At 37.9% G+C, this 23,853-nt stretch overlaps 3 protein-coding genes across 3 annotated transcripts; 2 read left to right on the forward strand and 1 right to left on the reverse strand.

Moving 5' to 3' along the window:
* The first annotated feature begins 31 nt into the window (after window positions 1-31).
* On the forward strand, window positions 32-9,952 carry LOC145205275 (monocarboxylate transporter 14-like). The gene is made up of 7 exons (XM_080077963.1): window positions 32-455; window positions 1,174-1,317; window positions 2,414-2,577; window positions 3,123-3,442; window positions 4,140-4,278; window positions 5,391-5,604; window positions 9,040-9,952. The coding sequence occupies exons 1-7, from the start codon at window positions 266-268 to the stop codon at window positions 9,201-9,203; spliced, it is 1,335 nt and encodes a 444-aa protein (XP_079934089.1). The 5' UTR covers window positions 32-265; the 3' UTR covers window positions 9,204-9,952.
* A 2,389-nt stretch (window positions 9,953-12,341) lies between these two features.
* On the forward strand, window positions 12,342-22,278 carry LOC145205675 (monocarboxylate transporter 14-like). The gene is made up of 7 exons (XM_080078408.1): window positions 12,342-13,980; window positions 17,543-17,686; window positions 18,213-18,376; window positions 18,980-19,302; window positions 20,491-20,629; window positions 21,509-21,722; window positions 22,125-22,278. The coding sequence occupies exons 1-7, from the start codon at window positions 13,791-13,793 to the stop codon at window positions 22,265-22,267; spliced, it is 1,317 nt and encodes a 438-aa protein (XP_079934534.1). The 5' UTR covers window positions 12,342-13,790; the 3' UTR covers window positions 22,268-22,278.
* LOC145205676 (zinc finger BED domain-containing protein 5-like) lies at window positions 15,773-16,714 on the reverse strand. The gene has a single exon (XM_080078409.1). The coding sequence runs from the start codon at window positions 16,324-16,326 to the stop codon at window positions 15,964-15,966; it is 363 nt and encodes a 120-aa protein (XP_079934535.1). The 5' UTR covers window positions 16,327-16,714; the 3' UTR covers window positions 15,773-15,963.
* Window positions 22,279-23,853: the final 1,575 nt, after the last annotated feature.

The raw sequence follows: 23,853 nt of genomic DNA on the forward strand, positions 1-23,853 counted from the left end.
TCAACGCAGTGCATTGCGTTACGGTTAAAGATGGTTTCAAGCTTGAATGCGGTCAGGTCAAAAGTGCTGCTTTGACTTGCTTCCTAAACGCCTTCAGCACAACGACATAGCCTTTCTTTTCCGGCAACGGCGCGCCCATTGTAATACAAACGCAGCCTTCAGTAATGCAACACGCAGCAGCCCAAGTCAGGTATTACTGTAGCGCCGAACAGGCTGCAAAAATGCTGTAAATCGCATTTATTGATTAGTATAGCGAGAAATAGTTATGTCAAGCATTGAGAATGTCAAGTATCGATGGATTGTATTGGTTGTGGCTTGTGTGGTCAACGCCTTAACTTGGGGTATGACTTATTCAGTCGGTATTTTGTATTCTGACTGGGTTCGTTACTTCGATTCGTCGCCAGCTTCCATTTCGTTTGTGGGTGGCCTGCCTACGGCTATGGGCTGTTTGGCAGGTAAATACAGTTAAAATTGTTTCCTTTGACTGCTTACAAACGTTGTAACACCAACTACACCATAATGCCAGTTATGCAATTTTAAAACCTGCTTACTATATACATTTATTTGCAATATTTATCATGTTATAATTACTTTCGCTCAAGTCACAGCATTCAAGCAATGGTTTACGCTTATAAGCATCTAACTTTACACAGATGTAACCCAGAGCCCATAGGACTTAATTAAATGACCAAATAACCCATTGGTCAGAGTTAGAAAGAAAGAAATTTTACTAAACCAGTGAAGTCAAGAGATAAAAACCTTGAAACCGAAGTTCAATGTAACAATGCATTATGAAAACGTTACAACAGTAGGCTAAGTGTAGAATATATAAGCTATTGCTGCCAGGCATAATATCAAATTTATAGAGCTCTTCTGGAAACGTAAACAAGAGCTCTATAAATTTAATAAGTGTTGAATTTTTAACAAAACAAAAGAATCGTCTCTTCAATGACGTCATAGTGCCAATAGAGTTTGAATCTAAAAGAATAACGAATGCGCTTCCTTAACAAGGACATTTATTATCTCTTATAGTGTATTATATAACGTAGAATGTTCAATATGAATATGTATAACCACCAAACAATTAAAAATCTGATTTACATGCGAATATATTACAAAACGGCGTCTATAATTGTCAAATGTACTAAACTTCACTTTACAATTTAATTCCAGGTCCCATCTACGGGTATATGGTAGGCAAGCTTGATCTCAGGCTCAGTGGATTCTTGGGTGGCCTTCTTGCCCTAATCGGTATGCTTGTGACGTCACTCGTGTCGTCAGTCAATCACTTGCTGATTGCGTTTGGAATCGTCACAGGTAAACATGTAAATACAAGCTTGAAGCAATTTATTGTAAGCTACTGTGCAATATTTTTCAAATACATTCGTCATTTAAACCAGGGTTTGGCAACCTTTTTTGCACTGCGGACCGTTTTTGAAATTTAAATCTTATCGCTTAAAAAAACCGGCCTTAAAAAACTACAAATATTTAGGAATGAAAACGCTTAAATCAGTTTATTATCCCCAGTGTGCATGGGCAAAATGTTTAAAAGTATTTTACCTGAAAAAGTATACAGCCCGGTAACGAACTTCTCGCGGACCGGCACCGGGCCATTTAGACTTTGTTACATCGATTTGTTTAAATGTCTGGGGTTCATATTTGTGTTTTTTTGCTCCCATTGGTGCCATATGGTTTTATTGAAATAACTGATTATGGCAAAAACGTTACATTGATCGAAATGTAAACAGCCCTAAGGTGTACAGCACTTATTTAGACAAATCGGTTAAAACTAACAAATGTTAATTTCTGAAAAAGGTTGCCCCAAAACCCAAATTTTAGTTTGATTGTTTTGTGTTAAATGTCAGCAATCTGATTTTACTGGCTAAAATGAATAAATTTGCGCAGACCGAACTTAATGTTTGGCTGACTGCACACAATGAATATTGTTTATGTTAGTCGGTGTGGCGCAAACGCTTCCGTTATGTATGACTGTTGGGTTACGACTGTTCCGGGGAAGTCAGAATTTCGTTTCCAAAACAACATGGACTTAGTGTTTGGCTCAACTGATACTGTTACCATTTTTATGTAACACTTTTCGGACAGTTATCAAATCGAAACAACAAGTTTAACACAACTTTCTTGGTGATATAATCTTGGGAAAAAACTGGAATACCACACATTTGCCAACGAGCCCGAAATCTTGATTTAAACATGGCCCGAACCCGAATTTTACAAAAGATGTTTTTGTAAAAAGGTTTGATTCGCTAACTCTAGTACAGATGTAACCCAGCTTTGTCAGGACTGTTTTCTAAAAGCTTATTAGAACTCGAAAAGCTTGTTCTTTTGATGTATAGAATTTAGCTTAAGAAAAGAGAACAGTTGACTATTTTTAAGAAGAAAAAAACTTTTTCAGGTTTTGGAGTTGGTTTGGCGAATTTTGCAGCAAGCGGAGGAATAAATGAATTCTTTCTTTACGATCGAGCATTCGCGGAAGGTATAGTCGGAGGAGGTGTAAGCGCTGGCATGTTTCTATTTTCATCTATTTTTCAAATACTTCGCAACGAATACACGTGGAGGGTAAGCATGCTGTTTTTTTATTAATTTTTATTCACGTTTTAAATTTGTTTTGGTGGAAGATTCATTTTCAAGCTATATATTTTGTCATATATTTCTACTTCAAAGGTCTATCTATAGCAAACGTTTTAATTGCTTGATACCATAAATTACTAGACAAGCACACATTGATTCAAATAAAACTAGAATGTTTTAATGTCATAATTTTAATTGTATGACGTAACAATAGCCTAAACTTTAACATATTAAGACGTCATACGTTCCCTGTTGCATAAGACGCTTGGAGTTTGGCAAGAACGGTACAATTTCAAAGAATGACCTTTTATTGTTGTTTTTTGATAATTTAGCAAATCTCTCCAAACCAATTTAAATAGAGTTCATTTAAACAAGAAAACAATGATTCCAAATAGTAGAATTATGTGTTTTTTCATCCAAAACTGACAAACGGAAATCTTTGGTTTAAGCCATGTTGTCAATGTTTTTGGATCCAGCAAAAGAAAATATTGGTTTTAAAGAAAGCATAAATATTGTATTTTTATCCATTGCAGGGTTCTGTTCTAATTTCTGGAGCGATTTGCGCCAACATCTGTCTCTGCAGTTTATTCTTTATTCGCTCCAAAGATATTTCTCATCATCCACTAAATCCATGGCGCCAACATGAAACAACATCAAAAAAACAATTAAAAGAAAATAAACATACTGCTGACATAATCACTGAGGCCAATTCTAACGTGGTCGCTCTCCCTGGATTTTTCCACCGCTCATGGGATTTATGGCGATGTCCGCTTTTTCTTTTGATTCTTGTTGTGGATTTTTTGTCGTGGATCGCCACGTTTGTACCTTACGTCCATTTGATTGAACGAGCTCGGTAAGTGATTACGTTTTGATGACGTACACAAATAACAGTCTCTACGATTGCGTACAGCACAGTTTAAGTGGACCTAAATCAGTATAGTACATGCCCCAAAACCGACCAATAGGCAAGTTGTTTTAAACCAAATGTGATCCGGAGCGCTGATAAAATTGTGACATAAAGGAAACCGAGTGTATTAAGTCATGCCCGAATCAAGGCCATTTTATTAAAACCGACCCAAACCGGAAAGCCTGACTCGACTTTAGTGACATTGTTATAATGTTTTGCTCAATTTATTGAATTAAACGATTTAACCTTCACTTGGACAAAAAACAACAACATACATTTGGACAATTTTTTTTCGGGTAAACACGTCTTACGCCCCGGTCGTTGAATTCTAAAAATAGTTTATCAGTTTTTCACAATTTTTCTCAATAAATCTACACTTAGACGCTGACATGGGGTCCGAAACCATGTACACCTGCGCCAATTGATCCGTTATATGTAAATAGATATAGTTACATTACAGTTTCAGAAGTGCCACGTAAGGGTTCAAAGTCACTCATGGTAAAATCACGTATTCAATATTAAGTGAAAATTTCTCCTTTGGCATTACGCCATAAGCAAACTTAATAAAAAGCCACAAAAATCATTTCACATCGCCATGTTGTTGACGTTTCTACCCGCTAAGCACCTAGCTGCTCTATTTCAGGCAAAGTGGCGTGGACGCAAATACAGCATCTTGGCTTTCATCAGCATGTGGAATTGCTGGATTAATTGGAAGACCTTTGACTGGATTCGTCTGCACTCGATTTAAGTTCCACCCTTTCTACTTTTACAGTTTAACGCAAGTAAATATCCAACACAGAAAAGTGTTATACTTCCAACTTAAAACTAGAATCTCCCAGCTAGTTGCTTTATTGGTGGATAAAGACTATAATGAATCTTATGCTTATAGATTCTATTTGAATAAGATAATATACCGATGATGCTGAAAAGGCGAAATATATTTACCTAAAATTTTAAGGATAGTTTACTTTTTTTCATAAACTTGAATCGGAACTGTTTATGTTCAATTTGAACACTCTTCAAGAAAAGTTCAATTCTATAGAATTCTATGGTTCTATTTGGGCTTGTTACGTGCGTGATTGCGACGTTTAAATCGCGCTCTGTAACCAGAAAGCACACATTGTTAAAACTGAACTGTAAAAATGAGCTCAACGTCTAAAACAGACGAATAGTGAATAAAACCCTTTTTTGTTAGTAGTTTACCGACCGCATTTTTTCATTGTGATTCTCCTGCACACTGAAGACAGTTCCGTATCATGTGACGTCACTACTTAATACATGACGTCATGCTATTATTTACGCAGAATATGGGATTTTTTTGTTATGTTTGGCACTGATAATGACAACGGCGTTGCATAAACGTTTGCAAAATTTATTTATTGTTTACAAGTTGTTATACAGTTTCACTTGTGATATTTTCATGACTTTAAACGTTTTGGCAATTCTTCACAAACGTAAAAAATAGTATCTGGCAAAATAATGAGACAAGTATATATAAGCCAACGATTATTAGATGTTCAACAAACACAAAACTACTTTAAAAGTACTTATAAGTTACGTTTAATCAATATATCAGTCCGGATTACAAGATTTGACCTTTGCTCAATAACCTATATTCAATACCAAGGTGTTTCAGCAATTATTAAAACAAACTATCACAAAATGACGCAACTATATAAGCGGTCATAAAATACACACAACTTTTGAGACGTTCATTATTTTCTTTTTGCTGACTGTAACATTTCATTATAGTGGTCTAGGTTTAACAAAATTATAAAAGGCTTTGGTTTTACTGAATAAACAACAATTTTGCAATATCATAATGTTGACATTAAAAACACTGCAATTTAATGAACACAAAACTGTATAACGTATACATGTTTTTCTTTTCCAGTTAGTTGTGGGTGTTTCAACCGTTTTAAGTCCCCACTGGAATGACATTAACGGATTCTTCGCTTTGGCAATAGTGGTTGGGTTCTTTAGCAACACATACGGTTTAATAAAGGCTAGTACTGCTCATATGCTGGGTCTGGAACGTTTTATTGATGCCTTGAGTTGGCTGATGCTATTTGAAGGCATTGGAATAAGCATTGGACCTGTATTTGCAGGTAAGATTGTGTTTCGTACAAACATGTTTTCAACAGTTTTTAACTGATTTATGCTACTATTACATTGAGTTGAATTGATTTTTTCTTCGTAAAAATACTCCTAAATCTGTTTTTAGCACTTTAATAGGATATCTTATCTATAGTGGGATTTAGCTGGTTGACACCGGTTCTATAGAACCGTTTCACGAAATTTTACGAGAGCAGCGAACCCGTTGACATTAGTGGTTACTGTCAATGGACTTTTTGTAACAGAACCGGCTGAAAAATATGACCTTTGTGATAGAACCGGCTGACAAAAAAACAAATCCCACCACTGCCTATCAGTGGCGTAGGCAGCGGAAAATTTGGGGGGGGGGCAATATTTTGTGACTTTTTACAAGTAAAATAACATTCAACGAAAACGAAAAACGACATAGTTGTGCCCACAAACAGCAATTTTTCTGAGGCAAATTACACAAAAAAATTATCTTCATTGCTTTAGCTGCACACAACGGTATGTTAAAAGTTCATCCTTCGCCTACTACCAGCCATATTTGACACAATCTGATTGATCTTTTCCTCGCTGATTTTTTCATGATGACAATGCAGCACACATATATCTGAAAGGCGATCGGAAGTCATCGTTGAGCGCAACCATGTCTTGACCCGCTTCATACACGAAAAAGAACGTTCAGCTTCAACAGTTGTTGCCGGCAACGCCATTATGATCTGGACTATGTTGCGAACGCTTGGATAGTCGTTTGCGCTCAAAAGAAGTTCATGAAAACATTCGGGTTTGAGTTGAGAGCTTAGAGAAGATCTCCAAAGAATAACTTCGCTCTCAAGGTTATCTAAACAATATAAACGCTCAATCTCATCTAACTTGGTTGGTTTGTTGGGTGGAATGATCGATAGCAAATTAAAAAATGAGGAATTGTCACTAAATCGTTCGTGAAGCGAACTACTCAGACCTTCGATGTAAGGAATATACACTGCACGATAAAAATACTGCGGTCCAGATTCTGCGTTGACGTTGTCGCGATAAACTTGTTTCTCGGCTATTCTGGGTGTAGTCAGCTGTTATACATTTAATACTTCACAAGCTTCTTTGTAAATATCCAACGCAGTGTCCGAGTTTATGCGGTTTTGAGATAGAACGTTTTGAAGAGAAGTGATCAAGTTTTTCACATCTGGCACACATACTCCGACAGCCTGAAGCTTCCGCGCCAAAGGTTCAATGAGTGCCGAAAATCGCCCAATCAAACACACGGCGTAAGTAACTCCAGACTTTTCCAGAGCACATTTTAACGAAAATGCTTTTGCTCTTGTATCACCGCTGGAATCACACTCCAAGGCGCCAAGTGATTCGAGTATACGTTTAAAATTACATTTGAAGATTCGAATGCTTTTGTATTTTTCAGACCATCTGGTAGGGCAGAACAACGGGATGTTAAGTCCTAAACATGTGCGTCTTTTAGGACTTTCTCTAAAAAAACGGATGGTCTCTCTAATAATGTCGCAGGTGTTTCTGATGGTTGGAACTTTACTTTGATCATTTATAGCCAAGTTTAAACAGTGCGCAGCACAGTGAACAAATAATGCACGAGGGTACTTGTCGCGAATCCGCTTCTGCACACCACTCACGTGACCTGCCATTGTTGACGCTCCATCATAGCCCTGTCCGACAAGTTTCTGTAAATCCAATCCTGTGCTGGTAAGGTGAGACAAAATACTTGTAGAAATCGATTCTGCTGAAACCGAGTTCATTTCAACAAAACCGATGAAACTCTCATACACTTCTGTAGCTTTCGTGTATCTCAAAACAATGCTTAGCTGTTCCTTTCCTGATATATCACAAGACTCATCGGCTATTGCAGAAAAAAAAAATGATTGGTTGGCATCAGTGACTATGTCTTGAACAATTAGACCTTTTGCTAAACCTAGAATTTCATTTTGTATCGTCGGGCTAGTGTATTTAGCATTACCAGCCATGTGAGTAAAATGGCTTTTTAAAGTTTCGTCCCCAGCGTCGATGCGAAATTTAAGAAGGTTCATAAAGTTTCCGTTGTCTACCGAATGGCCTCGCAAAGATATGTTATTTGAAGCACAGAACATCACCGTTTTAACGATGGAAGCCATTATGTTTCGATTTTCCTTTATTTGTCTGGAATATTCTGAATCCAGGCTCGCAGATACATTTTGGTTAGTTTCCATGCTTCTAAGAAAACTTTTTGCTTCTAAAGTTGCTTGTCGATGGTAACTAGCATCACGATGAGCAACAGCCTATTCGATGAATTTTTTGAAGTGAATGCAAGGTTTGTTAACAAAAGCAGCGTTAGTGAGATTGCCATGTTTTAAACGTACTTGCATCAGAACACAAATCTTGCACAAACCGCCCCCATCAGAGCATTGAGTGTAGACCAACCAATCCGAAAACCTATCATCATCGAGCCAAACTTTGAGAAACTTGCGGCGACCTTGCCTAATAGTATCAAGAAGCGGGACGTTTTTTATACCATCAGATGTTAGAAGTCTATACCTCTCATCATCGGCTAACCGCGAATGGTGTTTCATAATAAATCCAAGATCGTCTGTTGTTCTTATTTCCTGAGTAACTCTAACACTGCTAACACTGGGCGTTACAGGTGTTTCCTCTAAGGACTGCTGATGTTTATTTTTTGAAGAAAAAAATGCATCCAATCTTGCTTGTTTTGGTTTAGACATCGCAATAAACTATAATATTTGGTATTTACTATTTATACTTCTTGCTATTTCTCGTATGTTTTGCTATATTACTTCAACAAGACTATCACCAAAGCCAACTAAATACAAGTCACTCTTGCACTCATTAATGCCAAAGCCAATGTGTAAATGACCATTGTTGTTCGATAATAATCATTGTTTGGCAATTTAGTTAACATTCTCTCAGTTATTCAGTCATAAACAAACAATTAAAAAATGGATATAGCACATTTATTTTTGAAGAGTACAATTTCAAAAAATTTTGGGGGGGCCATGGCCCCTTTGGCCCCCCCCTGGCTACGCCACTGCTGCCTATAACAGTGGTTCTCAAACTCCTTAAGCCTGAATGTGTATTTCAAAAAACGAAAGTTTATTGCACGATTTTGACAAGTTATGCAAAATTGCGCATAACAATGATCCAAAGACATCTGACATCACAGACAAGACAGAAAACATTATTATTGTGCGCGAACAATTGCATTTTTGTTTGTTGTCATGCAATAAAGGCTATTGTTTAGCAATGACGATTTAAACTTATTCAGTGGCACAAACTGACGCCAAATAAGATTATAGAATTACTTCAACGTTTTCGCGGTCCCCAAAAATTGCCTCACGGACCCCTAAAGGACCGCGGACCCCAGTGTGAGAAGCGCTGGTCTATAATGTGTTCTTTTTTACTATGCAACGTCTTCAACCCTGTATTTTACATCTTAGGTTTAATTTTTGACGCCACAAATTCGTACGACTGGTCTTTCCGTTTTTCTGGATCTTTGTTAATTCTATCATCGCTCCTCTGCTCCCTCAAGCGACCGGTTAAGCGGCTTTCTGAACAAATTGACGCAAAACACATCAAAGTCCATGAAGAAGTTGCTCTTTAAAGTTACTATGCATTACTTTTCCGGCTAGATTATTTCCTTATGCAAATGTACCTAAGTTATTTACTTAAATTAGGGATTTGTATTTGAGTCACTTTGCAACTACTTGACGTGACTACAGTTCTACACTTATAAGTAACTCTACTTTGCTTAAGTCAAAATTCCATTTTAAAATATTGTAAGTCGGCCGGGCTATTTTGACTGGATTAGGGTTTCAGTCTCAATAATTCTTCGGGTCTGAATTTACACTAAGTATCATTTGTGTTGTGATTATACGAACTTGCAGGTTTAATTGGGGCTTAACTATAAAAGACATGGGTAAGGGCCTCAATTTTAGGACCCCTGACAGCTTCGTTTCATATTGATGTTGTTGTTTTTTAAGCTATATGTAATGATTGTGGCAGTATTACAGCTATTGCATCTTCACAAAACGGCACTTTAAATTTGATAATTTTACCTGACTCATGTTACCACGGATTATGACGCATCATGATTCAGCATTCGCAACCATGCTGTGTTTTATATTTTTCGTAAAAACGCGAATCGGAATATTCTACCAGCTTATTATTTTTTTGAATTGACATGTTGGAAAAATAATGCACATAAGTATTTGCCTATCGCTTAAATCATAATGTACAACAATAAGCTTTTTATGTTGCAACCTATTTTGTGCAATTGTTGATTTTTTGCTAAGCTATATGTAAGCTAACTTTTGCACCTAAAAGTTGATTTTTTTCCTTTTTTAAAAGTTGCACATATTTGTTAACATTGCAAATAAATACATTTTAACGCTTTGCAAATAATAGGAGGGTAATTTGCAGTGATGGGGAGACTCGAGTCAGTGACTCGACTCGAGTCCGACTCGAGTCTACTTTTTAAAACACTTGACTTGGACTCGTCTTAGTAGGGACTCGACTCGGACTCGTTATTTTACCAACAAAACGGAAATTTCTTGTAACTAATAACCTGTTCAGTTGGCTTCAACCAAACAACAGCAGCAATTTACTGTGCTATGCGAAGTTATTTTCGTAACGAAGTCGCTGCCACATGCACAAACTTTCTTTAGCTGGCATTAAGCGTTGCACTTATTGCTTGGGTTAAGATAATCGAATGCAGTACATGTCAAGGCCAAGTATTCGCTTTTAAGCGCTTATATTACTGAATAAACGCTCATAGCGCATGCAATAAAATATGAATTTTTGGTTTTGAAAAACTCCTTTGAACAGATTGACGTTCTTTTCCACGCTGTTTAATGGGTGTCAATTAACTGTTTCATTAAAGTTGACCCTACTCTTGAAGTGTGTACCTAGCCGCAAAAAAACGGAACCTTAAAAAATCACTAAAGATTATTACCTTGAAAGCTAAAATAGCAATCTTTGGTGGTTTTCTGAGGTCTGGTGGGAGCCGCAAAATAAGTAGTTGGGAGCCGCATGCGGGCCAGAGAGCCGCGTTTGGGAATCACCGTTATAAAGCCTCAGATTTTGGAGTCATTGTTACTTATTCTGGACAATGTTTTAGTTCGAAGCGTTTTATTCGAAGATATGTTCCTGATATATCTCTTTTTAAGGTGTTTTTTTCGAGTGAAAATCGGGTCGAAAGGGGAAAAAATGCAAGTTGTTCTGTTTGTTGTGGTTTGTTGTAAACGAAAACAAAACGTCAAGCGGAAGGGGCTGCGCAATTGGTGCACGTTTCAAAACACAGGATATGAGCTACTCGTTTGTTGCACAACAACAGTTAGTCAGTGTCTGTGGTAGCAATTTACCGCCGAAGAGTTGATTCCAAATTTTGGAAAAAAGTTTGCGTGAAATAAGCGTAAAATTGCAAGAAACTTATGCAGTTATAGGCATTAGTCGGAGGTCTACTGTGTTGTTCAAAATTGTAAACAAGGCCTGAAATTCGAGCTCGTACCCGGTCCGAAACCGAAAGAACAAGCCCGAAGCCCGGCCCGAAACCAAGTTGAGTTGAGTTTATTTCGCCGGAAATAGCTGCGCAACGTTCAGACGTTAAAAAGCGCGACAAAATTGAGGGTACAAAGTGTTTTTGAGAAGCCTGTTTAGGCCCGAAAGTTTAATTGACAGGCTAATAATGAAGAAAACATACACAGTGGACAATAATATACAATAGCCTAAACCAGTGGTTCCCAACCTTTTTTTGACGCGACCCAAATACTTACCAAAATTTTATTTAGTGGTTTCTCGCGACCCATGGACACGCTACTTTAGTTGTATTTTTGTCTGTAAATTCGGAAAGCTTTTCAAAAAATTACAACGCAAGTTTAGCAAATCAATAACCTTTTAACGAACAAATAGTGTTGTTTTTTCCGACCAAACATTTCCATTTAACCAGGACTTAGAGCTGAATTGAAGAATTATTAGCCAGACAACGTTCAATTGTGAGCTAACACATCAGTTTATGACGTCACAGACAGTTTTAGCCATTATCACGACAAGTTGTGATAAAATTATTGTTGGGCAACAATTTAAAGCCTTGGGATATATGTAAAAATAACGCTACAAGGCGAAATCAAAAAGTTTTCATATTCGAAAACAAGCGACCCAACAGAATGTTCAGGCGACCCAACTTTGGGTCGCGACCCATAGGTTGGGAAACACTGGCCTAAACCAGTGTTTCCCAACCTAGGGGTCGCGACCCAAAGTTGGGTCGCCTGTAAATTCTGTTGGGTCGCCAGTTTTTGTGACAATTAGAGCATCTACGTTTCGTAGCGTTATTTTGTTATTTCCCAAGGATATGAATTGTTTCCCAATAACAATTTCATGACTATTTGGCGTGATAGTGAATTATTCTGTTTGTGACGTCATAATGGTTGTGTGAGATCACTGTTAAGCGTTGTGTGGCTCATAATGCTTTGAACCAGCTCTAAAATTGGCGGAAAAACGAATAATTTTTGTTTGATGTTTTTATTTTTTCAAACTAGCGTAGTAATTTTCGAAAAACTTTCCTGATTTACAAACAAAAATACAACCCAAATAGCAAGAATGCATATCCATGGGTCGCGAGAAGCCACAAAACAAAATTTTGGTAAGTATTTGGGTCGCGACAAAAAAAGGTTGGGAACCACTGGCCTAAACCAGTGGTTCTCAAACTTTCGTAGACCGTGCTCCCCTATAAAAGTAACTTTTGGGCCTCTTGGCCCCCTTCAAGTAACCCTGTACGACCTGTGGCCCCCTTAAAAAATGTAAATGGTAATCTCGTGTTGGAATTCGGTACTAATTACGGCTTTAAACAGGTCGAATGGGGTAACCAAGAATCCGCAATCGTGATAAACCTCAACATAGACAAACAGTATGTAAAATAGTCGATGAAATTAGGGAATAAAGTTAAAAAGAAAATGTTTTTAGTGGGTGTTTCTGGTGAATCTACACCTGTGGCCCCCCTGAGAGACCATGGGTCCTGGTTGAGAACCACTGACCTTAACAATACGTTTTATGGTTCGTGGGCATTACGTTACATTCTGGGTAATTTGTATTTATTAAAATTCAGGCCACAGAATGTGAGGTCAGGTCTGAAGAAAACTACACTGTAAATTTATAGCTTTACAGCATTGATTAAGACTGATTGTGTTGAAAAGAGGATTATAATAAAGTTCTTACGTTGCAATGCACGCATATTTACTATCAAGCAGCAAAAAAGAAGTAATAATTTAATTACGCTTTACAAAAACGGATAAGTGGCGATGAAATTGGAAATCTCTCACTGCGCATAAGTGTGCGCCAACAAGGAGGCTACAACACAGCATTGGCCTATGGTTGATAATCGATAAGCAGCTCGCGGGCATACGGTAAGCCGGCGAGAAATCCTGAGTAGATCTAGCCCAGCGGTTCTCAAACTGCTGGGGTCCGCCACGCGGTTTCGGAGGGACCGCGAAGAGCTTGTAATATATTTCTACAATCTTATTAGATTGAGCGAGTGCATTGACAAAAAAACAGATAAATAAGTCTTGTGTGACAGTAAGTGATCCTTCAGTTTATTTTCAAGTAACACTAAAGAGACGATTGTTCGCGCACAATTTATTATTATTTTTAATCTTGTTTGTGACGTAATAAACCGCTCTTGTAACATTCCCAGAAGAAGTAATCTAACGTAAGTAAACGAAATTTATCCAGCATGTTGTTGTTGGAATACTTTCGCAAGGAACAAATTAACTTCTAGTTGTTAACTCCAGGCTTTGTTTTTGGTAAGATATATTGAACTTATACCGCAAATGCTGAAAAAATTGCAAAGGGACCGTTATGACTTAAACTTAATTTTGAGAACCACTGATCTAGCCCAAAGGCATTCAATTATGTTGCCGCAACCTCACAAAGACAATGTATTTGTTTTGTGTCCACACGGACCATTGAAGAGCTATATATGTAGAAACACTCGTTAGGTCTTTTGGAGTGAGCCCAGCTGAGATAGTTGTGTTTGAGTTGTAATGACCCAGAACGTCAAGGGTAGATCAGTTCAGCATCGCATTGCAGCATAGCGAAGGCCAGACGACTGGCAGTTATAGACTAACAGTGTTTGGGACATTTTCAGCAGATCTCGCCTACTATATGCTATTTGGTGTTTTCAAACTAGTTTATATCAATGCTTAAAGGCGAAAGCTTGCGATACAAATGGGTGATATTGGCTGCTGCCAGTTTGTCCATTGGGTTGTCAATTGGACCGACTTTTGCCGTAGGAGTTCTCTACCCTGATTGGATTCAAACTTTTGAGGCCCCAGCAAGATATGTTTCACTTGTGGGCAGCTTGCCATCGTCAGTTGCCTGCCTTGTAGGTAAGTTTCGAGTTTGAATTTCACTTAAAACGTTACAAAACGACTAAAGAGTTGATTTTCGTTTCTCAACCTCCAACAGTAGCGTATATTACTTCCTGAGTTTTATTGTGGCGCAGTATTTTATAGAAACCCCCCGTCAAATGCAAAATCGCGTGCCTAGTGTGTGTTTTTTTCTCGAAAGTAGGAAGTCCGAAAAAGTTGCCATAACACAGCGGTTCCCAAACTGAGGTCCGCGGTCCTTTAGGGGTCCGTGAGGCAATTTTGGGGGGACCGCGAAACGGTTAAAGTAATTCTATAATCTTATTTGGCGTCAGTTTGTGCCACTAGATAAGTTTAAATCAAAGTAGAATTGAGAATCGACTGTCTCCATTGCTAAAAATGGCTTTTATTGAATGACAACTATCAAAAATGCAATTGTTCGCGCACAATCGTAATGTTTTTGTCCTGTTTGTGATGTCAATGCTGTCTTTGAATGATTGTTATGCGCAATTTTGCATAACTAGCTAAAATCCTGCAATCAACTTTCGTTTTTATGAAATACACATTTAGGCTTAAGGATCGCGAGCCCTCGAAATAATGGCAAAGGGACCGTTTTGAAAAAAATATGAAAAAGTTTGGGAACCACTGCCATAACAGAATATTCCGACAACAGTGAGTGCAAAACCTTGGTTTAAATTCGCGTCCTTTTCTCCATTTTATTGGTGGCAATCGAAGGACACTTAATACTTTGTTTTTTTAGTTTCAAACCCCTTGGTCAGTATTCGTTCGGTTTAAGGGCTGTAATTTTGTATGTCAGTAAAAAAGCGCCAAAAGAACTGACTCAGCGATGAAAAATGCTCTGTGCCCTTGGGCTAACCACAAATCCCATGTGCGTAGTTTAATGACGTTGTTCTGATATGTGTTTATATACCGTGTCTTTTAAGTTGAGTCAGAGGTCAGTCAGTCTTGACTGGGCTTCGCCATATACAAACCATTCTATGGTTCGATTCGGCTGAGCGTAGAATCACCGCTACGTCAGGCCACGTTTAAATTGCATTACTGTTCGTGTCTGAATAAACATTGTTGCAGGGTTGGCGCCGTATGTGATGTCACAATCCTGGATTGTTCGTAATAAATGCTACATAAACCGCCCTTTTTGTATCAAGCAATATTTTGCCCCCATTGTTTTTTATTCAACACCTGAACACTATGTAGGTTTCTTTTGTTAACATTGCCATTCTAGTATAGTGTTTCTGAATGTACATTTGGGAGTGAATGTGTGCACATATCATGTGTTGATTCTATGTTGGGTGTTGGTACATTGCCTTCTAAGTAAACAGTTGCCGACAAGTTGATCACCTGCAAATGGGACCAAAGTATAAACTATTTTTGGCATTTTTTATTCTAGAATTAGCATTTAAAGCTTTATAAAAACAAAACAAAAAGTCCGTTCGGTGCAACAGCCATGAAAACGTAATATCTGCTGCAAAAGGAAATTCACAGTAAAACATCAAATTCCATAAACATTGCCTTAAAACACACAAACTGCAAGTGTTCTGCAAACTTAACAGGTATATTAAGGAGGGATAGCTTATTAGGCAACATAAGCCAGCGCATAGTGTGTGAAGGGCAGGGGACGACCACAGAAACGTATCTTTATCTAAACTGACACGCTTCAGGTTCCACTAATGCAGTGGTTCCCAACCTTTTTGTGGTCGAGTACCACTTGAAGGCAACGCATTGTTGCCGCGTACCACTTGTTTTTAGAAACGTATTTTCGAGAAGATAACTTTTTTATTTCCCGAATCGACTAATGCAAATGTAACGAAGAAGTAAAAATGAAGAAAAGATAAATTTAATGAGCAATCTGTATTTGTTTGCCTTCTACAAGTCGATCGATGCGGGGCACAACTTTGCTTACTGCACATAGGAAATCATGGCCGGGGGAAGTAAGGCGGTTGCGACTCTTCGGCTTGATATTCATCATTAAAGAGAATCCCTGCTCTAGATTTTCGCCGCTGGCATAATTAGAGACTCAGCAATTGTATGCGCCTTCATGTTTTGGGCAACCAGGAGGGAAACTTCAAATGAAGCTTTTACATTCCCAGAGCTGCTCTGGTACACGGCGCCTGTTTTATCAATGCGTTGTTGTTTAGCTTTTTCTCCAAGGCGCTGAAAGTAGCTAAGATCTTGGTCCTTTTTTGTAGGATGGTTTGTTTCAAGATGCCGCTTGAGCAGACTTGGTTTCATGGCACTATTCGAGAGCGTCTTCATGCAAACCACGCACTGCGGGAGAACCTCGCCTCTGTGTTCAATTTCTACGAATCCATATTTTAGATAACCCGTGTCATACTTTCGCTTCGACATTTTTCGAAATCAAATTGGTAAAACGTTTGTAACGCACTTTCTACAGTAGACTACAACTCTCAAGCACACTAATTCAACTACAGGCGCATTATCTCTACGCTTGTTATTGTTACCACGAAATAATTAGAACAAAGACACATTATTTTCTAACAATGCCTGCCTTACTGGTGGCACCTTAAATGGGTTAGTTGGAGCAAACATAGAAGTGACACGTAACCCGTTTGATTCAGTAACATACATTTTGTTATCACTTGTGATTTGTGTGCAAAAATACGGAAATCGCAAAAAACCAAAAGGTGTTCGCGTACCACCTGGAGTGCCGTCGCGTACCACTAGTGGTACGCGTACCACCGGTTGGGAAACCCTGCACTAATGCTACAATAGTTCTCGCTTCGCTGGACAACAAACCAACCATGCAATATAAGTATAACAATAGCTACCATTGCGTATGAGGTCATAAACACTCGATTGTTTATGACTTCTAAAGCACTGAATTTCAACCCGTGTTCTTAATTTTATTGCTTAATTTATTGTTGTGTAATAATATTAACAATAAAGTCTAGTTTGAACTGAAATCCACCTACAGTAGCAGTTTTCCGGTGATTTCTGTTCTCTTTCTATTTGAATAAGGAAATGAAGATGCCAAAACTTTTTGGTGAAATATCTATTCCGTGTAGTTATTGTGTACAGCGGTTGATTCTGTTTGGCCTAGGGTTTACACACTGGGTTTTGAATTATTTAACAATGTAACTGCGTGGGCCTGTTGCTGCTTACGTGCAATACGGTATAGTATTTAAGTGTGAGCTTATTCATTTTATTCCATCATTATGTAAAAATTCGTTTGGTGTTTAATGGTGAAAATAACGGCCCAAATAGACGTAAAAAGCGACATGCTTTATTGTTCAAACGTTTCGGCAAATGCTCATGCCATCATCAGTGATAAAGCATGTCGCTTTTTACGTCTATTTGGGCCGTTATTTTCACCATTAAACTTATGAACAGATCCGTATATAGTGTTCGTTTGGTGTTCCTCTAGAATTTAGATAAATTCAATGCATAAAATGATTCGTGGCCCTAAAATGTTGAAAAACACTGTTTCAAAGGGCTCAATTACGTGGATTTAAAATCATAACAGTACCATAGAACTGTTAGTTAAAGACGATTTCTGATTGACCTTTATTTCTGTGTTATATTACAATGTTTTTATTTTCTTTAGGTCCTGTTATTGGTCCTCTTAATCAGAAATTCGGCAATCGGGCATGTGGAATATTTGGTGGAATACTAATTTGCACCGGGTACGCATTAAGCTGTCTCGCAGAGAATCTTGAAGTCCTGATTGTCACATTTGGACTAGTCGCAGGTGAATCTTACTTTTCTGTCCAATGTAGAATTGTTTAACATTTTTTACCTTTTAAATAAACGTTTAAACAGTTTTACTACCGTTTTATATTCAGCTAGTGGTCACCAAAGGTTTTTACAGGTCAAATTGTAATTCCAGTCCTAATTCGGACAAAATTTAAAGTACAAATGATTTGTAATGTGGTAAGGTTTTAACTAATCGACATCGGTTAGTTTGGATCTTCGCCTAATCCGGACATTTTTTTGGGTCCAAACCAGTGGTGGGATTTAATTTTTTTGTCAACCGGTTCTACCACAAAAGGCATTTTTTTAGCCCGTTCTGTTACAAAAAGTCCATTGACAGTAACCAGTAATGCTAACCGGTTCGTTGATCTCATAAAATTTCGTGAGACGGTTCTACAGAACCGGTGAGAACCGGCTGAATCTCACCACTGGTCCAAACGGGTCCGGATTAACCGAGGTTTACTGTAAGTATCCAACACAATAGCTGGTGTGCGTATTGAAATGCGTTTGTTTTTTGTGTGTAGGTTTTGGCGTCGGCCTTGTAAATCTTTCGTTGAGTTGTGCATTAAACGGCTACTTTCTACAAAACCGTGCCTTTGCTGAAGGTGTTATTGGCGCTGGACTGTGCGCTGGAATGTCTCTGGCCGCTTTATTACTTCAGCAATTGTCGTTCTTCTACAGTTGGAGGGTATGAGAAAAAGTATGGACCTGTTGGGTTTTTGTGTATTTGTTTTAATGTTTCGAACCAAGAGTGGCAAGCGGGCCCGAACCGAAAAGTAAAAAACCCGAATTAGGCCTAAAAGTTGATGAAAATGAGGCCTGTAAGTGTTCAGTAAGGCTCGAATTAGTACATTTTTAAATCTGAAGTCTCACCCGACTTACACAACTCTGTCTTAGTTTGTTTCATACATACAGAACCTCGGTTAAACCGGATTCGGTTAACCCGGATCTTTGCATAATTTGGACAAAACTCGAGGTACAAATGATTTGTAATGTGGTAAGGCTTAACTAATCGACATCGGTTAATCCGAATCATCGCCAAATACGGACAATTTTTCATCGCCAAATACGAATCATCGCCAAATACGGACAAGTTTTGGGTCCAAACGGGTCCTAACCGATTAACCGAGGTGTACTGTATTTGCACATGAATATGTTTTATCGTGAATGAACTATCTTTTTCGGTGTCGAAAAAAATCATAAAATGCCATTGGAGGGAAAAAATTTCAGCTTATTTAGTATCAAAGTATATATTACATTATAGATTTCTGAACGTGGTATTTTTTTTCAGGGTGCAATTCTCGTTTTAGGTGGTATTTGTCTTAATATATGTGTCTTCTCAATGTTTTTTGTGCCGTTACATCGAATCCAAAATCATCCGTTTAATATTTGGAAGAAAACCACAACGAAAACTTTTAACACATCTTCACAAGATACCAGTTACGTTTTTGAAGAAAACAAAGAACTCATCATCAAACCGATAAAACGTCAATCATATTTTACAAGATCTAGAAATTTGTGGAGCAATCCTCTGTTTTTAATGTTGGTATCTTGCGACTTTTTGACTTGGGTGGCAATCTTTGTACCGTACGTGCATTTGGTGGAAAGAGCGAGGTACGTTTAGCGAAAATAATGTTTATTTGGCGCCTCGACTATTAGGAATATAGTTAGCCTGGATTCAATTGCATTGGGTTACAACGAAGCTTTAGACCATTTTTATTGCAATTTTGAATGCTAGTGTTAGCGCTATAAAACTGTTACGGTATTACGGTACGGTATAGTTACTTTTAGTTTGTAAACTACGGTAGTAAAATTTATGATTACGACATTGCTTATAACTGTTTCTAAACTTTAGATTGTCTGATGATTTGTACCCGTTCTTTACAACAGGGGTGTCGAACTCGTGCGGTTCGGGGGCCACATTGCAGTTTGGAAATTATGCCAAGGGCCGCATGTGATTTTTAATCTAGTTTAATACACTTAAACAACCTTTTCGCTACGACGGCTGCATTGCAGATCCTTATTTCACCAACAGCCGCCAATTACCTGCTGGTTTTTGTTTTACAAAAATACAGATGTAATCCATTGACGCCCCAATAGCCTAGATTAATTTCCTGTTTATGACATAATAATCTATATTGTGACGCATTTGGTACCTGGTTTTTGCATTGTTTGCACACAATAAGCGCACAAAAAGTGTGACGCATATTGCTACTAGGCTTGTAATACTTTTTTCAGTAACACAAAATCCGTTTAAAGCAGTTTGAAAATCAAAATTTTGGCAAAGGAGTTTTAATTACATCACCGCCGCCAGTACATATATTTTAATGAACATGTTCACGGACTCACAAACTCGTCTCTGCGGCCGCATGTGGCCGTACAGCCGCAAGTTGTATTTATCTTGACTGAAACTTAACGTTTTGAGGAGCGGTTTAATTACTATCGTTTCTATTCGTAACACATGAATTTTTTTATGAATTAATTTTCTGTAAATGTCTGTTTAAATAATAGCTTTCACTTTGAAAAGTAAGAAAAAATGAATATAATTGAATAAAAATCTAACAAAATACTACAATTGTTGTTGAGTGTTCGTGGGCAGCATTGGAAGGCATCGTGGGCCGCGAGTTTGACACCCCTGCTTTAGAACATTCATTGACTTTTTATGTTATATGCTAGTGTTGCCGCTATAAAATAGAACGATATTTATATATGCTAGTTACCGTATAGTTGTAAACAATATGTTACAGTTACCAGTTTCAACTTATGGTTTCTCTATTGCTTGCAGCTGTTTTTACTTTACAGATTGCAAGGCACAGATGCAAATCTAGCAGCTTGGCTTTCATCTGTTTGTGGGATCGCTGGAATAATAGGAAGGCCAATATCAGGAACTCTATGTAGTTATTTTAAAGTTCATCCGTTTTGGGCGTTTAGCTTAAATCAAGTAGGTTGCAATAACTTTAAAACCCTTACACTGGAAAAACGTACACAAACATTTATTCACAATTTTTGGAAAATAATAAAATGCCATCCTTTTTTGTAAGTGTTTAAAAAATTACGCGTTTTATAAATCCCAAATGTATCACATTTTGGTCATGTAAAGGTTATTTACACGTCTTCTTACATTAATAATGTATATAATGTTTTTATCGGAATCTGTGCCTATCCGTTTAAAACAGGCGTGGCCAAAACGTTAATCACGATCCGGCTGTTTTTGCCTGCTGGTCGATCGTCTTTTTATATTTTGGGATGTACCGTTTTTAATAGGATTTGTGCTCTTTGCGCCACCAATCGATAATTAGCTAAATGTGCGACTGACGTGAGTTATGGTGTTAGTAGATTTTCCTGTTTAAGAATACAAATTATTTTTTTAATCGCCGTGCAGCTTTGAGTTGTTGAGTTTATTTCGCTTGGTGAAAGACAACGTAGTAACACAATTGCACTAAAACAATCACCAAGCCGGAAATAGCTGCCCAACGTTTAAACGTTATGAAGCGTAAAAAAGTGTCGGGCACAATTGGTGAATGATGGTACAACGCGCTGCAGCTGCACTGTATTATAAGGCGTTATGTGTCAGGTGCTCACAAGAAAGTAGTGTGGTGCAGAGTGAATATAACACATCTGGGGGGAAACGATGGTGGGACCAGTCGCGGGGGGCCCAGAATCGTGAACGTTTTAGTCTTATTATCGACCAGTCTATCGGGTTTAGGAAGAGTTTTTTTTAAAGTTTTCTGTTTTTCCGTTTACTGACAAGTTGGCCATCTCTGGTTTACAACAAGAAAAACTCAATCTGGAATTTCATATATATTTATCTTGTTTTCAGGGCATTCTTGGCGCTGCTACATTTCTAAGCCCATTTTGGTCGGACATTTATGGTCTTTTCGCTCTAGCGATTATCGTCGGTTTCTTTAGCAACGCGTACGGCTTTATGAAAGCAAGCACAGCAGTTTTGTTGGGACCGGAAAATTTTGTTGATGCTTATAGTTGGATGTTACTCTTTGAAGGAGTCGGTATAAGTCTGGGTCCGTTTGTTGCAGGTAAATGAACAAGTGAATTGGGTGACTTTTTAACTGAGAAGTAGTGTTGTTGTGAACAAGAGTTTATACGCGGGTTAACGAGTCAAGTCGAGTATTTTCCAAGATTTTACTTAACGCGATTTTTTACCCGATTTAGTCAAGTGGATTCTCTTACCCGATTCGACTCAAGTCGAGTATTTTACTAAAGTTGACTCTTCTACCGGACTTGGCTAAGTCGAGTCTTTCACTTAATTTGACTTAGACTCCGCAAGTCGAGTATTTCACTCAATTTGACAATCTGACAGTAGAACGTTGCGTTGTTACTTACAACCTTACAAAAACCTACATCAGTTGATTGTTCACACAATTATATGACTCTGATTGATATTTTCAAGTTATAAAAATCGAATTTTATTTCTATAGGTTTGCTGTACGATTCCACCAAATCGTACGACTGGTCTTTTCGCTTTTCCGGAGCTGTTCTTCTTCTCTCATCCGTTTTATGTTTTCTTAAAATACCTATTGAAAGGTTAATGGGTCAAAAAAATGTCGAAATATCAAAATGACCCAAACTGTTCCTCTGTGTGTCAGCAATAACTTTCTTTTGTGATTTGTGCTTACTTATTTCAACACCATTTTGCCACCAGTGTTAAAATGCGCAAACCAAGGTTATAAACTTTTAGAAATCCGCGTTAAACGTGACAATCAAAATGGATAGGAAAGTGGTTCCCAACCTTTTTTGACAAATTTCTTTCCTTAACTTTTTAAAGGAAAACTTTTAATTATTGGTGTAGCTTAGCACCAAGTAGATAGATAAGGTTAAATTAAACGAAAATCTTTCAAGAAGGCAGGTTCCGGTGGGTTCGAATCCCACCGCAGGCTAGATATTTCTAGCCTAGTGTGCCTTGCCTTATGCCAGGGGTTCCCAAACTTTTTTGGTCTGTGGCCCAAATGTCTATTTAATAGCGATTCGTGGCCCACCACGTGCTGTAAATTTGGACACGAACAAAATAACTCCAAGCAGGTAAAATGGTTTCTAGCAATTTATTTTTAATGAGATACATGCTCCTGAAATTTGGCTACAAGATACGGAATTCTTTGCAAATATTATGTTCTTCAAAACAAAGTGCATAATATCTACAGTATAACAAAACAGTAGAATCTGTTCGAATGGCTATGTGACCCATTAAAAATGTCCTGGTGGCCCAGTACTGGGTCATGGCCCACAGTTTGGGAACCACTGCCTGATGCGAATGCTTGGGAGACCGACTTGATTCGGTATAACACCTTCAATAGGCCATCGATTTTTTTCAGAACTAAATACTTTTTACACACCACATTAACAGGGTACAATTTCTCCTGTAAAAGGTTTAAAATCCGTACTATTGGAGGAATGCATTTCAGGTTGGAAACCACTGGACTATAGGACAACTACTAAAGTGAAGAAACGTTTTGGCTGTATTCGTTCAACCCTTAAGGGCTCCACAGACATACTGCGTTTTGCGTCAAGCGGCGCGTTTTTGCGTCAAACGGCACGCGGTACACTTAACACACACGCCAACGGCGACGACGTCGTAGCGAAAATCTCTGTTCAGCGCGTCAAGCGGCAGAGTTAAAAATGTTTTAACTTTTCCGCTTGACGCGTTGATGTTTTGTGTCAACGAAATTGAACGAAGTGGACTTTGTGAAGGGATTTTAAAAATTACAGTAATTTGGCGCTCTGTTACTTTAATACAACATTCGATGAGCGAAAGGCAGCAATACGACAAAGCTGGAATTGCACGGAGTGTAGCGAAACAATTATTTCACAGTTATGCGATTTGCTTAACGTACGTACAAAGAACCAAAGCAGAACGCAGTAACATTTACTATTGATTAATTGTTAAACTGGAATGAATTGAAACACACAATGAGAAAAAAATATGAAAAATGCCGCAGAAAACTTTAATAATAGAAACAAGTTTTTTTTTATGGGCAAAACAGTTTTAATCATATCACTATAACTAGCAGTGTGAAATACCATTTAATAAAGGGAGTTACTTAAAAATAATACACACGAAAAGGTAGTGCAGCATATTATTTTGTTCTCAAAAAAAGAACATTTTTTGCAACACTTTTGTGAAACTGGAATGTCAACAAATTTTCAAACTTC

Source organism: Phallusia mammillata, chromosome 8 (genome assembly GCF_965637545.1).
Source record: "Phallusia mammillata chromosome 8, kaPhaMamm4.hap1.1, whole genome shotgun sequence".
NCBI lineage: Eukaryota > Metazoa > Chordata > Ascidiacea > Phlebobranchia > Ascidiidae > Phallusia > Phallusia mammillata.